Source organism: Symphalangus syndactylus, chromosome 12 (assembly GCF_028878055.3).
Source record: "Symphalangus syndactylus isolate Jambi chromosome 12, NHGRI_mSymSyn1-v2.1_pri, whole genome shotgun sequence".
In the NCBI taxonomy this organism is placed as follows: Eukaryota; Metazoa; Chordata; class Mammalia; order Primates; family Hylobatidae; genus Symphalangus; species Symphalangus syndactylus.
In genome coordinates this window covers 65,308,636-65,323,211 of record NC_072441.2, presented here as the reverse complement: position 1 = coordinate 65,323,211, position 14,576 = coordinate 65,308,636, and the positions used below count along the sequence as shown (strand labels likewise).

The window sequence follows — 14,576 nt, the reverse complement described above, 5'->3', positions numbered from 1 at the left end:
GGGCGCAAGCACCGCCCACCCCGAGCCCTGGGGGCGGGGCCTGGGCGGGGGCGGGGCCGCGGCCGAGGGCGGGGCAGGGAGGCAGCATGCTAAACCGGGTGCGCTCGGCCGTGGCGCACCTGGTGAGCTCCGGGGGCGCTCCGCCTCCGCGCCCCAAATCCCCGGACCTGCCCAACGCCGCCTCGGCGCCGCCCGCCGCCGCTCCAGAAGCGCCCAGGAGCCCTCCCGCGAAGGCTGGGAGCGGGAGTGCGACGCCCGCGAAGGCTGTTGAGGCTCGAGCGAGCTTCTCCAGACCGACCTTTCTGCAGCTGAGCCCCGGGGGGCTGCGACGCGCCGATGACCACGCGGGCCGGGCTGTGCAAAGCCCCCCGGACACGGGCCGCCGCCTGCCCTGGAGCACAGGCTACGCCGAGTGAGCGCCCCCTGGGGCACCCAAACCAGGATGGGGCTCCCACCCCTCTCCCCAGCTCCGCATCCCCGGCGCTAGGACGCGTTCCCCACGCCGCGTCCGGGCCAGGAGCTCCCTTTTCCCAGGACCTTTGCTATCCTCTGGTCTTCGGGCCGCACCCCCTCCTAACCCACTTTTCAGTCGGGCGCAGCCTGTGTCACCTTCTTCAGGTCCTTCCCGCTCATTGACTGCCCTCGCCCACGCCGCCTCAGGACCCTGTTCTGCCCCAGAGCCCGGAGGGCGGAGGGCCCCGCGAAGGATGAGTTGGCCAGTTCCCAGTCGCGGCCCGGCAGCTTAAAGGCTAAGGGAAAAGGGGTTTCACGAAGGAGCGGGGTTCTTTTTAATAGGGGACATAGCGGTTGGGAAGACTCGCTCACCCGCTTCCCGGCTCCAGCGCCCCAGTTCCCTGTCCCTCTTACCGTAGTTCCCCTCCCCCTCCACACCCAGAAATAGCCCGCGACACCAGGAGGCCGCCAGCTTCCCCAGGAGCGGGGAGGGGGACGCCCGGGGTAGAGGAGGGTCCCATTTAGATGCCCTTCAGCCTGCCAACTCGTGCTGGCCTGGCAAAGAAGCGGACCCCCTGGCCGGAGTGGCCGGGTGGCCCCCGGGCTGTGTGTATTTTCAATGCATCTGCCAGGAACGCAGAGCACCGAGGGAGATGGGAGCGCTCAGTTCGCTAAGGAAGGTGGCTGGTGGCCCATGCACCCACCACCACCTCCCTTAGCCTCCTATGTGGGAGAAGTTTGTGGGTATGTGGCTCCTGCCCAGTCCAGGTGGGCTTCCACTTCTACTCTATTTCAATTCCTCTTTCCCGATCTGGGCTGGAGAACTTCCTCATTGTCAAGGCAGCAGAAACTTTCGCTGGATGGTTTTAGGATAAGGGTGGGTGTGCCCATGAGGATGAGGTGCTGGGGACAAGGCACTGGGAGAGTTGATAGTGGTTGAGGGTGGGATGTAGGGTTTAGCTAGCAGGGAAGTAAAACTTCTGCTACCATCTAGCCCCTCCCCTAGAAGCACCGCTAGGAATGCCTTTTTCTTTTTTCTTTTTTTTGCCAGGGATGGGGGAAGTGAGGCGGGCAGGGGACATAGCTGTTGGCCAGAAGCTCCTGCTGGCCTTTCTGTGAAGTGGTAGGGCTGGCCACCCAAACAGTACTCCTTACACCTTGCCAGCCCTCCCTTCTCCTCCTCCCTCTGGCCTGGGTCCCAGGTGGCTGTGACCTTTCTCAGCTTGGCCAGCAGGCACAGGAGACGGTGTGTGTCTAAGGTGGGGGTTATTCCAGGACCTGGTCTGGTGTCCAACCTGATGTGGTCATTCTGGCCTGGCAGGGTCATCAATGCTGGCAAGAGTCGGCACAACGAGGACCAGGCTTGCTGTGAAGTGGTGTATGTGGAAGGTCGGAGGAGTGTTACAGGAGTACCTAGGGAGCCTAGCCGAGGCCAGGTAAGACCCATCCCCTTTCCCAGACTCCAGAGACACAGTGACACCTCTCCCCAGGGACTCAGGCCTCTGGTTTTAAATCTGAGCCATGTGGAAGACCTGACGAACTCACTGGCTATCTACCTTCTGGCACAGAACCTTTACCTGGTATTCATCAGTTAGATCCTACCATGTAAACATGAATGTTACTTTCCCACCTAAAATGTAGAGGCTCACATATTTATGGATGATTTAATTGCCAGTGCTAAGTTTTGGATCTGTTATCCTCTGAGTTTGGCTTTTTGAGCCTTTCCTTTCTCTTGACACATAGGAAGCCTTATGTGAATAAACCTAATTTGCCTTCAGTAGCAAACACTGACCTCTCAGATGTTTGTATGGATGCCCAGAGTCTTGTTCTTCTCTTTGCATAACACAGACACACACACACACACACACACACACACACACACACCCCAAACAAACAAACAAAACTCACCTCCAACTTTTCCTCCACCAGGGACTCTGCTTCTACTACTGGGGCCTATTTGATGGGCATGCAGGGGGCGGAGCTGCTGAAATGGCCTCACGGCTCCTGCATCGCCATATCCGAGAGCAGCTAAAGGACCTGGTAGAGATACTTCAGGACCCTTCGCCACCACCCCTCTGCCTCCCGACCACCCCGGGGACCCCAGCTTCCTCCGATCCCTCTCACTTGCTTGGCCCTCAGTCCTGCTGGTCTTCACAGAAGGAAGTGACCCACGAGAGCCTGGTAGTGGGGGCCATTGAGAATGCCTTCCAGCTCATGGTGAGTGGGTGACCTGGGCCAAGGGCCTGCTAGGCAACCACTCTGGCCAACTCTGTGTGGAAGCCAGGTGGCCTAAGGGGGTTACCCTGAGAACCCACAACACCTTTGAGAGCCTGAGCAGAGCTTGGTTCAGAGGGGAGGGAGAAGGGGCAGTTACACCCCAGTCTTCCCTCCTGTCTTCCAGTGTAGCCTGGCTGGGCCAGTTGATTTCTACAGGTGGAGGGGGTAGGGGGAGGGTGACTGTGTGCTGGAACCTCTCCTTCTACCCACCTCTGACCCTTCCTTATGTGGCAGGATGAGCAGATGGCCCGGGAGCGGCGTGGCCACCAAGTAGAGGGGGGCTGCTGTGCACTGGTTGTGATCTACCTGCTAGGCAAGGTGTACGTGGCCAATGCAGGTGATAGCAGGTATGGGGGAGGGGGCTCTGAGGTGGTGACAGAGGGCCACACTCTCTGGGATGGGGGAACACAGGAGAGTAAGGTGGCAGGGGTTAAAAATCAAGACTGGAGGGAGTCAAGAGGGGTGACAGACATCCATTGGGTGGGGTCAGGGGCAGATATGGGGGTCTGGGTAAGGGATCTGAAAGGTCATTATGGAGAGGGCCTGGTCTTTCTGGAATTTTTCATGAGTGAGTCTGAAGAGAACCAGGTCCCAATTCCTTTTCTTTCTTTGGGCAGGGCCATCATTGTCCGGAATGGTGAAATCATTCCAATGTCCCGGGAGTTTACCCCGGAGACTGAGCGCCAGCGTCTTCAGCTGCTTGTAAGTAGGAACCAAATTCCCTACCCCCATTCTTTGTCGGGTCTTGTGCCTCCCTGCACCCCATGGCCCTGAGAACTCTCACACCCCCACCACAGGCACAGAAAGCACCTTACTGGGAAGGCCGCTGTGTGGACTATGGAGTGCGGGGCTGAGCCGGTGGGAGGCTGCAGCAGGGAGGCTGCAGCACTGGGCTGGTCCAGTGCTCCCACTGTGGCCCCAGCTGAGGCAGGAAGTAGAGACTGAGGTGGGGGAAGGGAACAGCAAAAGCCCCTGAAAGGCAGTACTGCTTAGTGCCTAAACACATGTGGCTGTGGAGCTGGAAGCCCGGGATGCATCCTGGTCTGAGTGCTTTGCTAACTGTGTGACCTCAGCAATTCCCTCCCTTAACCTCTCTGTGCATCAATAGTTCCTGCCTTAAGGGCTGTTGTGAGGAGTAAATGAGTTAATATTTGCTAATATTAGAATAACGTGTGGCACGTGGTAAACTCTATTTAAGGGTCTGCTGTAGTTAACGTCATCTATATACCACCGTGTGCTGTGAGCATAATGCCCCCTGGCCCTCTGTTCTGATCATCCCCAACACCAGGGCTTCCTGAAACCAGAGCTGCTAGGCAGTGAATTCACCCACCTTGAGTTCCCCCGCAGAGTTCTGCCCAAGGAGCTGGGGCAGAGGATGTTGTACCGGGACCAGAACATGACCGGCTGGTAACACTTCCCTCAGAGCTGGGGCCCGTTCCCATGGCAACACAACCAGTCCCTCACCGCAAGGTGGAAGCTGGAGGCTGGGAGTTGGGAGGATGTGGCCCTTCTAAGGGGTTTGTGTGAGGGTGCACAGCTCCTAGGGGAGAGGGGCTTTGATTCCTGGGTGATGCCTCCTCTACTCCCCCCTCCCCAGGGCCTACAAAAAGATCGAGCTGGAGGATCTCAGGTTTCCTCTGGTCTGTGGGGAGGGCAAAAAGGTAAACTCCATGGTAGAGGTGGGAGAGGGCAGGAGGACCTATCACAACTTGTCTAGGGAGGTGGAGGTTCTACCTGAGGGTAGGGGTGGAAGGGATCTTTGGTTTCAGAGAATCTGGCAGAGGACTATAGTGGCACTCCCTCCTCATTTCTTTCAGGCTCGGGTGATGGCCACCATTGGGGTGACCCGAGGCTTGGGAGACCACAACCTTAAGGTCTGCAGTTCCACCCTGCCCATCAAGCCCTTTCTCTCCTGCTTCCCTGAGGTGAGCCATACGGTGGCCCCCTTAAACCACACCTTGCCTTCTCTGGGAGTCTTAGGCCAGCTTTCATCTGCAGTCCCTTTATGTCCAAGCTCCCTGTCCAGCAAACCCCACACCTCAATCCTCTCTGCCCTTTTCTCCCACCAGGTACGAGTGTATGACCTGACACAATATGAGCACTGCCCAGATGATGTGCTAGTCCTGGGAACAGATGGCCTGTGGGATGTCACTACTGACTGTGAAGTAGCCGCCACTGTGGACAGGGTGCTGTCGGCCTATGAGCCCAATGACCACAGCAGGTAGGGGCAGCATGGCATGGTGGTAAGGGGATGGCATTGGTGAAGGAAGGGTCAAAGGGAAGCAATGCTTGGGACCCCACATGTGGGCCTGCGTATCTGTCTTCCCACATACATGTTGGTACATGAATGTGCATGTGTGCTTCTGGCAGGTATACAGCTCTGGCCCAAGCTCTGGTCCTGGGGGCCCGGGGTACCCCCCGGGACCGTGGCTGGCGTCTCCCCAACAACAAGCTGGGTTCCGGGGATGACATCTCTGTCTTCGTCATCCCCCTGGGAGGGCCAGGCAGTTACTCCTGAGGGACTGAACACCATCCCTCCCACCAGCCTCTCCATACTTACTCCCCTCACAGCCCAAATTCTGAAGTTGTCTCCCTGACCCTTCTTTAGTGGCAACTTAACTGAAGATGGGATGCCCGCTATATCCCAAATTATAGCTATTGGCAAATAAACCAGATGGATAAAGGCGTGTGTCTTTATTTGCTTTGACTAGAAACTGAAAAATAAGAAGAAAGCTCTGTGGGGTGGTGAAAAGACCACCAGAACAGTTCTAGAAATGTGGTATCCCCCAGGTTCTTTATTCAACCCCCACTCTTTCCACTCCACGCATTTGCTGTGAGTGTCACAGTCCACTTCTGTGGCTTCACCCATCTGCCCAGATCCTTCCTGAGCTTTAGACCCACACATACCAGTCATCTCCCGAACGTCTCCTGGATAGCCTGCTGACACTTCAATTCAAATACCTCAAACTAAATTCACCACTGCCCTCCATAGCATGTTCCTTCTCCTGGTATATCCCCTCAATGGGCACCAGCTCTGCTGCTCCAGTTAGAAATCTTGGGGTTGGTCACCCTTGGCTTTCATTTCTTTCCCATCAAGGTAATTGATCACTAAGTATTGTTGACTATAGACCTTTAAAAGTATTTCTCTATTTATCTCCATCTCTCCCCTTCAGTCACCACCACCTTTTACTATATTGGCCTCCTAAATTTAGTGGCTCCTTATTGCGCCTAGAACAAAATCAACACTCAACTCCTGTGCATGGCATATAAGGACCTTCATGATCCAGCCACTGCTTCCTTCTCCAGCCTCATTTTTTACCACCACTACCAACTTCCTGCGGTTTGCATAACTGTGGGCTTTTAGTAGCTCCAACTTATTCAAAATCTACTGCTGGACACGGTGGTTCATGCCTGTAATCTCAACACTTTGGGAGGCAGAGGTGAGGGGACTGCTAAGCCCAGGAGTTTAAGACCACCCTGGGCAATAGTGAGACCCCATCTCTACAAAAAAAATAAAAAATTAGCTGAATGTAGTGGTGAGTGCCTGTGGGAAGCAGTTAAGCATCCAAGGAAATTAAGAGTATTGCTTATAGTAGAAAAGAATAAACATCTCAAATCAGTGATCTGTTTCCACCTTAAGAGGCTAAAGAACAGCAAATTAAACCCAAAGTAAGTTAAGGGAAGCAAAAATAAAGATGAGCAAAATAATTAGAAAAGGCCCCTCACCAGCCTGGACAATATAGCAAGACCTCATCTGTACAAAAAATACAAAAATTAGGTGTGATGGTACACACCTGTAGTCTCAGCTACTGGGGAAGCTGAAGTGGGAGAATCACTGGAGCCCGGAAAGTTGAGGCTGCAGTGAGCTGAGATCTTGTCACTGCACACTTGGGCAATGGAGGCCTTGTCTCAAAAAAAAATTAAAATTAAAAAAATCTACACATCACCTTATCTTGAAAACTTCACCTGTTGTTCAGGACTGGGTATCCCACAGCCCACACATGCCCACACTACAGCAATGACCTCCTGTATTGTAACTGTCTACATTAGAAGTCAGTAGGGAGTAGCAATTAAGAACTGGGGCTCTAGAGTTCAGCTGTTTGGGTTCTAGTGTCAGACCCAGCACTAGCTCTGTAACCTCTCTGAACCTCAATTTGCTTCTCAGTAAAATGGAGATAGCTACCTCATGGGATTCTTATAGTTAATGTATGTGGACCCAGGTCCATGTAATATGGATTCAATAAATGTTAGCTATCTTGAAATTTCATTCCTCATTTAGACTCTAAGTTGTTTGAAGGCAGAAACGGATCTTCCCAACATAGCTCTCAGTTCACCCTCAAGAAATATTTATTGAGTCAGTTAAGAGGCCTGGGGCCAAACTGCTGCGGACCTGTTTTCCCATTTGTCAAATGTCTGGATTGCACTTCAGATATTTAAAGGCTGTATGATTCCTAACATTCATTCATTCATCAAATATTTGTTGACAACCTATTATGTGCCACTCACTGTGCTAGACAACGGGGGAAGGGACAGGCTGGAGGAGCCTGGGAAGTAGCAGGGCCAGACCACCAGTTTGGAGCCAGACAGGCCCGGCTGTGTGAATTCTTGCTGTCACAAGTCAAAAACACTTGTGTAAGCCACTTGATTTCTCTGAGCCTCAGCTTCTCTATGGGCAAAAGGGGATGGGTATATTTTCCCCAAAGATCTGTGATGAATATTGAAAGGGTTAAGCTGTGTAGTGTCCCAAGCACAAGCCAGTGAAATGTTGGTGGACGTCCTCATTCTACTCCCACCTCCTCAGCTCCCTTACAGGGAAAGGAGATACGCTTGTAGGTAAATATCCTATGCGCCAAGTCAGACCTAGGAGTGGGAACAGAATTCCCAGCTGGGATCCGGAAGCATTTCTAGGCGCACCCTTTGAGAAGTAGGTAGGAATTGGACTCCTGGAAATTCCAGGCCCAGGGAAGAAAGCGAATTGTGAGGAGGAACGGTGGTCTGGGTCTGAACGGCTCTGAGAGGTCTTCAAGTTTGGGGGATGACGTTAGGCTGTACGATCCTAGGAACAAGAGGGTGGACATCTCTCCCAACCAACACACCCGCGCCGGGCCCTGGGACCTCCCGGGGGATACCCTTTCCCAGTCCCGCCTCCCGCGAGGTCCCAGGTGCAGCAGGAGCGGGTGGCCGCTTGGCCACAGGAGGGCAGCAGCGGCCCTTCCTGACCCCACCCCGAGCACCTCTTAACTTTCCCGACGCCGGTCCTCCCCTAGGGGATTGAAGGCTGGGCAGGGTCTGAGTCCACCCGGGTCGTGCTCGCCCCGCTCGCCCGGTTCCTCCGCAGTCCAGGAATTTCCCCGTGGCTCTCCTCCACCTGGAGAGGTGGACGCCCGTGGCCCCCGGCCCTCGGCCTGCGGAGGGGGCCAGCGGCTGCGGCCCTGCGCGGGGCCGGGGCGGGCCGAGCCAAGCCAAGGGCCGCCCCCGGCCGACCCTCCCCCTGCCGGTCCCGCCCTCCCCGCCGCGGCGCTGGAGGAGGGCGGGGCGGGGCCCTGGGGTCAGTCTGAGCCTCCGGCACCGGCCGCGCAGCTGGAGGCGGCGGAGCGGAAGGTACCCTGGGCCGGGGCTGCGGGCGGTGGGGCGTCTTGGGAACTCGTCCCCGGGAGAGCACTTTCCCTGCCTCGCTGGCCCGGAGTTCGGGGCCCGTGCGAGGAGGGGGCTTCGGCCTGGGCGTAGACCCCGTTCCCTCCTAGCGGAGTCGGCATCCGGGCTGGGCGGTGGTCGGACCGCGTCGGCCCCTCCTCGGGCTGCAGCGAGGCGGCCCGGACCTGCCCGCAGGGGCTCTGGCCTCCTGAGGTCCGAGTCGGAGCCCCTTCCCCTCTCCTCCCAGCTTCCCGGAACCTGCCCCGCCAGGCGAGGGGCGAGGGAGCCTCAACTCAGACGCCCCAGCCCCCAGGGCGGGCGGCCGCAGGGGACCTAGAGTGGGATGGAGTGGGAATTCCTCCAGGCCAGGAGGGAGGCATGGCGGGAATAGGGGCGGGATGTGACCATTGGGACCTGCCACTGTTCGGCAGGGTCTGGACGCCGCCCTAGACGGTTCCTGGAGCCCGCTTGTGTTGAGGATAAGGGAGATGGGGAAGGATCCAACTCTTGTGTGGTGTGTGTGTGTGTGTGTGTATGTGTGTGTGTGTGTAGAGAGAGAGAGAGAAAATGAGAGTGAGAATCCTCCTTTTTCATACTCGAACCAAGAAGGAGTATCCTGGGGTTTGGGACTGGGATCCCGAGGCCGAGTCCCGCCCTTACTGCGGTTTTAAAGTTGAGAATGCAGTATCTCCTGATATCTCCAGAACGGATTCCTTCCCTAGGTGTAGGGTGGGTCGGCAAAGTCAACCGGCCCCTCTATCATCTGGGAATTCAAGAGAGCGACTGGAGAGAGGTCTGATACATCCACACTGTCTTGTCTTGGGGAAGGCCCCAGAAGTTCCAGGCTCCATTCCAGGCCCTGTGTGGGGCTCAGTTGCCCCTCTTAAGGGGTCAGTGGGACAGTCCCTCTGGGGCTGCCTCTCATAGGGAGTTGTCCATGCCATCTTGGCCTTGGGCCTAGTGTCCTGTCCTGGCCTGGGCTGCCTGCTGTTCCGGCCCAATCATAGCCTGGAGGGAAAGTCTTCCAACTGAGCTGGAGGCTCCAGGTCCCTTAACGCATGCCTCCACCCCGGGTTTCTGTCCTCTGCCTCCTACCACTCTGGTGCCGTCTGGATTACCCTGCTGGGGGGACAGCAGTGGCATACTCATGCCTAAGTGACTGGCTTTCACCCCAGTAGTGATTGCACTCCATCAACACTGCCCACCCCAGGTTGGGGCTACCCCAGCCCATCTTTACAAAACAGGGCAAGGTGAACTGATGGAGTGGGTGGAGGAGTTGGAAGAAATCCTAGCGTCAGTCACCGGGATAGAATTCCCAAGGAACCCTCCTTTTGGAGGATGGTTTCCATTTCTGGAGGCGATCTGCCGACAGGGTGAATGCCTTCTTGCTTGTCTTCTGGGGAATCAGAGAGAGTCCGTTTTGTGGTGGGAAGAGTGTGGCCGTGTACTTTGAACTCCTGTAAATTCTCTGACTCATGTCCACAAAACCAACAGTTTTGTGAATGTGTGTGGAGGCAAGGGAAGGGCCACCCAGGATCTATGTTGAACGGAAGAGGCCTGGGGCTGGAGTATTCGCTTCCTAAAGGGCAGTGTGAGGTGGTGGTGGGGTGTGGGGAGTAGAGGCGTTCAGTCAGCCCAGTTTGACAGGATGTGGGACTGAGAGAAGAAGCTGGGTTTGAGGCCGAGATCAGGTTACCGTCGCTTTCTTAACTGCTCCCTGCCTGGTTGGTGCTGGGACTGGCCCTCATTTGTCTCTTCTTTTGGGGCTCCTCCCAGCCCAGACTCTAGCCCCCTCCCCCTTCCCAACAGCCTTGACTTCATCTCAGCTCCAGGGCCCGCCCTCCCTTCCTGCAGCCTGGGAACTTCAGCCGGCTGGAGGTCAGTTCCCCTACCCAGGGAAGGAGGAAGTGAGGGAAGCTGCGAAGTTGTGATGAACTGTGCAGATGCTCGCCGTGTGTGCTGGGGGTGGGGGACACATGGAAGCCCGGGAAGCTGACTCTTTGCCCTGAGTCACAGGGAGAGGTGGGCAGGGCATGCGGGTGAGCTGGACTGAGGGAGGAAGGGGCTGTTCCAGAGTGGGTGGAGGTGATTCCCTGGTGGATTCTTCTCAGTCACTGTGCTGTGGTAGATGCGTGGCTCCCTACAGTGTGGTCATTGTCCCCTGCCGGGGCCTGAGTGACCCAGTGTTGCTGGCAGGCCTAGGAGGAAGGGGGGAGGAAGGCAGCCTGCCCAAACTTTAGCTGTGGGCACTGCTGGGACTGAGCCTCCTTTGTATTACTTGGGGCTTTGGGGACCGGGTGGGGTGGACCAGGGAAGCTGGCTGGCTGCTACCCCTGTCCTCTGTCTGGGTTTCCCTGCTTCTGCTCTCCTTTCTGCCGCTGAGGTGACATGTCGAAGAGGCACAGCTTTGAGTCACACAGTCCTGCTTTGGGTGCTATCCCTGCCGCTTATAAGCCACAGCTCTGAATCTGTGTCTTAACCTCACTGAGCCTTAGTTTCCTAGTTTGTCAAAATGGAAAGTGCGCCATCTACCTTCCAGGCATCTGGGGACCGAAGGAGATAATTCCTGCCAAAATGCCCGACAGAGTGCCTGGCACTTAGGGGCTCTATAACTATTCTTCCTTTACCCACCTACCACTTGGTAGCTGGTTCTGCTACTCTGGTCCTAGAGAGGGACTCCTCATTTATGACTGGACAGATGACTTGTGCTAAGGGACAATCTGTTCTAGATTGGACCTTAGAGATTATTAAACTGTAAATGCATCAAAATCCTGGTAACCAGTGAAGTCTGACTCGAAACCCTGATGTGTGAAGTAGATAGAAGCTTGCTCCCTGGACGTCCCGCATCCCTGAGCAGCTCTCTAGCTACCTGGAGTCCCCAGGCTGGCAAGTGGATTAGATTGAAACTCATGTTTTCCAGCTCCCAAGTGGGGTCATCATCCACCTCCCACCACTGTATTCTAACCTATCGAAGGAGACCAGAGATTAGGAATTTCAAGCTCTGTTGTCACACAATTGGTGTTTGGCCAGAACACGCCTGAGCAAGCCCCCTGTCCCTATGCTAGATGCCTCGGTTTCCAGGGAGGTTTGGGGGCCCTAGAGAAGTGTTTTTGGACTTGATGGCTTTTCCTCAAATCCCCAATACGTCTTTCCTGGCAGCCCCACCATGGCTGCAATCCGAAAGAAGCTGGTGATCGTTGGGGATGGTGCCTGTGGGAAGACCTGCCTCCTCATCGTCTTCAGCAAGGATCAGTTTCCGGAGGTCTACGTCCCTACTGTCTTTGAGAACTATATTGCGGACATTGAGGTGGACGGCAAGCAGGTGAAGGCAGAGATGCCCTTCCCACCCCACCCTGAGACCCCGCCCCCAGTCACTGAATGACCTAGTATGTCCTTCCCCACTCCTACCCCTGTCCTTGCTTCATTCTCCCTGCTGGAACCAGTAAAAGGAAGTAAATCTGCAGTCTTAAAAAACCTGGATATACTTTCTGGTTCTCCCACAGACTGGCTCTGTAACCTGGGCCGAGTCCCTTTGCCTCTGGGTTTAAGCTCCCCCACCTGCAAAATGGGGATGATGGTAAGACCTCCCTCAAAGGGTTGTTGTGAGAATTAACCAAAATGATGGTGCTCACAGTGGCAACTCAAGAGTCAAACACATGTCTTAGATTTCTTTAACAAACTGACCTAATTTATGTTGTGGGACAGCGATTAATATAATTCCTGGCGCATAGCAGGTGCTCAAATAAAGTTCAGTGAGCCCGAAGGACAGTGGTTTCAGGGGACCTTTGGGTGCAGGGTTGGGGCCCTCAGGCCAGCTACTCACTGGCCCTGTGTGTCAGGTGGAGCTGGCTCTGTGGGACACAGCAGGGCAGGAAGACTATGATCGACTGCGGCCTCTCTCCTACCCGGACACTGATGTCATCCTCATGTGCTTCTCCATCGACAGCCCCGACAGCCTGGGTGAGGGGATTGGAGGGAGGGGACTGAGAACCCCTTGGAGTCAGTCCGAGGTCTCGTGCCTTGGCCTGCCTTCAGTCATCTTCAGAGGTGGGGGTGGGGATGGGGATGCAGGGGAGCACGGAGGCCCTGTTGGTCTCCTTTACTGTGGTAACTGGCCCTCTGAGGGCATACTACTGTTGAGGTTTTGAGCTGTGAAAGGGACCATCATGCTGAACGGCTTCTAAGACTGCTCTGGGAAGATGAGGGCCCCCCCAGGGGAGCTTTCTAGCTTAAGTGGAGGCACCGACACCTGTTGGGGCATGTCTACACAGAAAACATTCCTGAGAAGTGGACCCCAGAGGTGAAGCACTTCTGCCCCAACGTGCCCATCATCCTGGTGGGGAATAAGAAGGACCTGAGGCAAGACGAGCACACCAGGAGAGAGCTGGCCAAGATGAAGCAGGTAGGTACGGCTGCCAGGCTGGAGCCCCTAGGGAAGAAGGCACCCTCTGAGGGGTTGCAGATGGGCAAAGGGAACTTCTCTCCAGCTACTGCCGTGTGTTAGGGGAGACGGTAATATCTCCTGGTGAGGGAGGACCCATAGGGTTGTGTCTGATGAGGTATCAGAGAACGAAGTGACTTGTCCAAAGTCACTTGGCATTTTTATTTATTCCAGTCAATTGTCCATTCTGTTCAGAATTGGGACTATTAAGATGATTAAGAAAATCTACCCTCGGGGAGACAGCTTACGTTTCACTTGGGTTACCCAGGCTGTGCCATCAGAGTGCCCCTGGGGGAGGTGTAGGGATGTGGATGCGGGAATGAGGGCAGGCACTGTGTAAGTGGCTGGAAGAAGGGATGAGAGAGCTGGCTTATTTAGGGACCTGTAAGTGGCTAACCAGAGGACTAGAGTTTATTAGAGAAAGCTGTCAGGATAAGAAATGCAAAGATAATTATGGCAAAGTTTCAAACTGGGGAGATGTTAGGTCTGTGTGTTAGAAAAATAATTCTGACTGGAAGAGAGTGAGGATGGAAGCAGAGCAGTCAGGAGGTGGGAGGCGCTCATTCAGGCAAGAGAACCGGGGGCTGTGTGTGGGAGGAGGTGGGGCTGCACGGGAATGGAGGGAGTAGACTGGAGGGATTTTTGGATCCCTGGCCACAAAGCTGCCCAGGGTAGCTGGGGCCTGGGTGCTTTCTGGGTCAGGGCTGGAGGAGGAGGCATTTGTTCCAGCTGCTACACTTATGGGTGAGGCAGGAGAGGTTCATGTAGTCACCAGCTTCCTTTGACCCCTCATCTTCTGTCTTCTCAGGAGCCCGTTCGGTCTGAGGAAGGCCGGGACATGGCGAACCGGATCAGTGCCTTTGGCTACCTTGAGTGCTCAGCCAAGACCAAGGAGGGAGTGCGGGAGGTGTTTGAGATGGCCACTCGGGCTGGCCTCCAGGTCCGCAAGAACAAGCGTCGGAGGGGCTGTCCCATTCTCTGAGATCCCCAAGGCCTTTCCTACATGCCCCCTCCCTTCACAGGGGCACAGAAATTACCCCCCTACAACCCCAGCCTCCTGAGGGCTCCATGCTGAAGGCTCCCATTTTCAGTTCCCTCCTGCCCAGGACTGCATTGTTTCCTAGCCCCGAGGTGGTGGCACGGGCCCTCCCTCCCAGTGCTCTGGGAGCCAGGCCTATGCCCTGCCCTTCCTCAGGGCCCCTGGGGCTCTTGCCCCCTTTGACCTTCCCCAAAGGATGGTCACACACCAGCACTTTATACACTTCTGGCTCACAGGAAAGTGTCTGCGGTAGGGGACCCAGAGTCCCAGGCCCCTGGAGTTGTTTTCGGCAGGGGCCTTGTCTCTCACTGCATTTGGTCGGGGGGCATGAATAAAGGCTACAGGCTCCAACATGTGTGGCAGCTTTCGGTCTTTCCTTCTGGATGCTTGGTTGTCCCATCTCTTTTCATGTCCAAGTTGCTTGCCAGCCTGGGCCCCTGTCTACAAAGCAGGCCAGTGGCCAGCAGGGTGGAGTCTTAGAGCAAAGGATGAGGTCATGCCTGGCTCTGGGCCAAGGAGGCGGGTGAAGGGAGTGGTCTGTAGCAGGGGGCTAAACTTAGAAACCTGTGGGTGGCTTCCCTGCCACCTCCCACTGGATTTCCTCCCCGCCCCGAGTGTGGGGGCTGGGTTCCTCTCCAGCTGGGAGGGGGTGTGACCCTGAGCAGGGCTGAAAGTCCCACCCTTCCCTACTGGGTCAGCTTCGGGGCTCAGGAAGCTGGGGCCAGGCAGAGG

General features: G+C 55.8%; 2 protein-coding genes across 5 annotated transcripts; both read left to right on the top strand.

Moving 5' to 3' along the window:
- The first annotated feature begins 55 nt into the window (after positions 1-55).
- Positions 56-5,413, top strand: PPM1J (protein phosphatase, Mg2+/Mn2+ dependent 1J). 2 transcript variants are annotated; one of them, XM_063625717.1, is made up of 11 exons: positions 78-412; positions 1,775-1,889; positions 2,383-2,493; positions 2,611-2,670; positions 2,965-3,077; positions 3,348-3,432; positions 4,019-4,137; positions 4,328-4,391; positions 4,548-4,655; positions 4,800-4,951; positions 5,101-5,413. In XM_063625717.1, the coding sequence occupies exons 1-11, from the start codon at positions 87-89 to the stop codon at positions 5,246-5,248; spliced, it is 1,401 nt and encodes a 466-aa protein (XP_063481787.1). In that variant the 5' UTR covers positions 78-86; the 3' UTR covers positions 5,249-5,413. The 2 variants fall into 2 exon arrangements, with proteins under 2 accessions (XP_063481786.1, XP_063481787.1); XM_063625716.1 differs by having other exon boundaries at positions 56-412; positions 2,383-2,670.
- Positions 5,414-7,994: 2,581 nt separating this feature from the next.
- RHOC (ras homolog family member C) lies at positions 7,995-14,195 on the top strand. 3 transcript variants are annotated; one of them, XM_063625722.1, is made up of 6 exons: positions 8,255-8,331; positions 10,174-10,242; positions 11,524-11,686; positions 12,204-12,324; positions 12,636-12,766; positions 13,614-14,195. In XM_063625722.1, the coding sequence occupies exons 3-6, from the start codon at positions 11,531-11,533 to the stop codon at positions 13,785-13,787; spliced, it is 582 nt and encodes a 193-aa protein (XP_063481792.1). In that variant the 5' UTR covers positions 8,255-8,331; positions 10,174-10,242; positions 11,524-11,530; the 3' UTR covers positions 13,788-14,195. The 3 variants fall into 3 exon arrangements, with proteins under 3 accessions (XP_063481791.1, XP_063481792.1, XP_063481793.1); XM_063625723.1 differs by having other exon boundaries at positions 8,258-8,331; positions 10,174-10,386; XM_063625721.1 differs by lacking the exon at positions 10,174-10,242 and having other exon boundaries at positions 7,995-8,331.
- The last annotated feature ends 381 nt before the right edge of the window (positions 14,196-14,576 follow it).

Bases quoted from the DNA above. Each gene is read 5' to 3' on its own strand.
- PPM1J (XM_063625716.1), top strand. From the start codon at position 87: ATGCTAAACCGGGTGCGCTCGGCCGTGGCGCACCTGGTGAGCTCCGGG. The intron at 2,671-2,964 runs GTGAGTGGGTGA...CTTATGTGGCAG, and splicing joins AGAATGCCTTCCAGCTCATG to GATGAGCAGATGGCCCGGGA. The intron at 4,138-4,327 runs GTAACACTTCCC...CCCCCTCCCCAG, and splicing joins GACCAGAACATGACCGGCTG to GGCCTACAAAAAGATCGAGC.
- RHOC (XM_063625721.1), top strand. From the start codon at position 11,531: ATGGCTGCAATCCGAAAGAAGCTGGTGATCGTTGGGGATGGTGCCTGT. The intron at 12,325-12,635 runs GTGAGGGGATTG...ATGTCTACACAG, and splicing joins CGACAGCCCCGACAGCCTGG to AAAACATTCCTGAGAAGTGG. The intron at 12,767-13,613 runs GTAGGTACGGCT...CTGTCTTCTCAG, and splicing joins AGCTGGCCAAGATGAAGCAG to GAGCCCGTTCGGTCTGAGGA.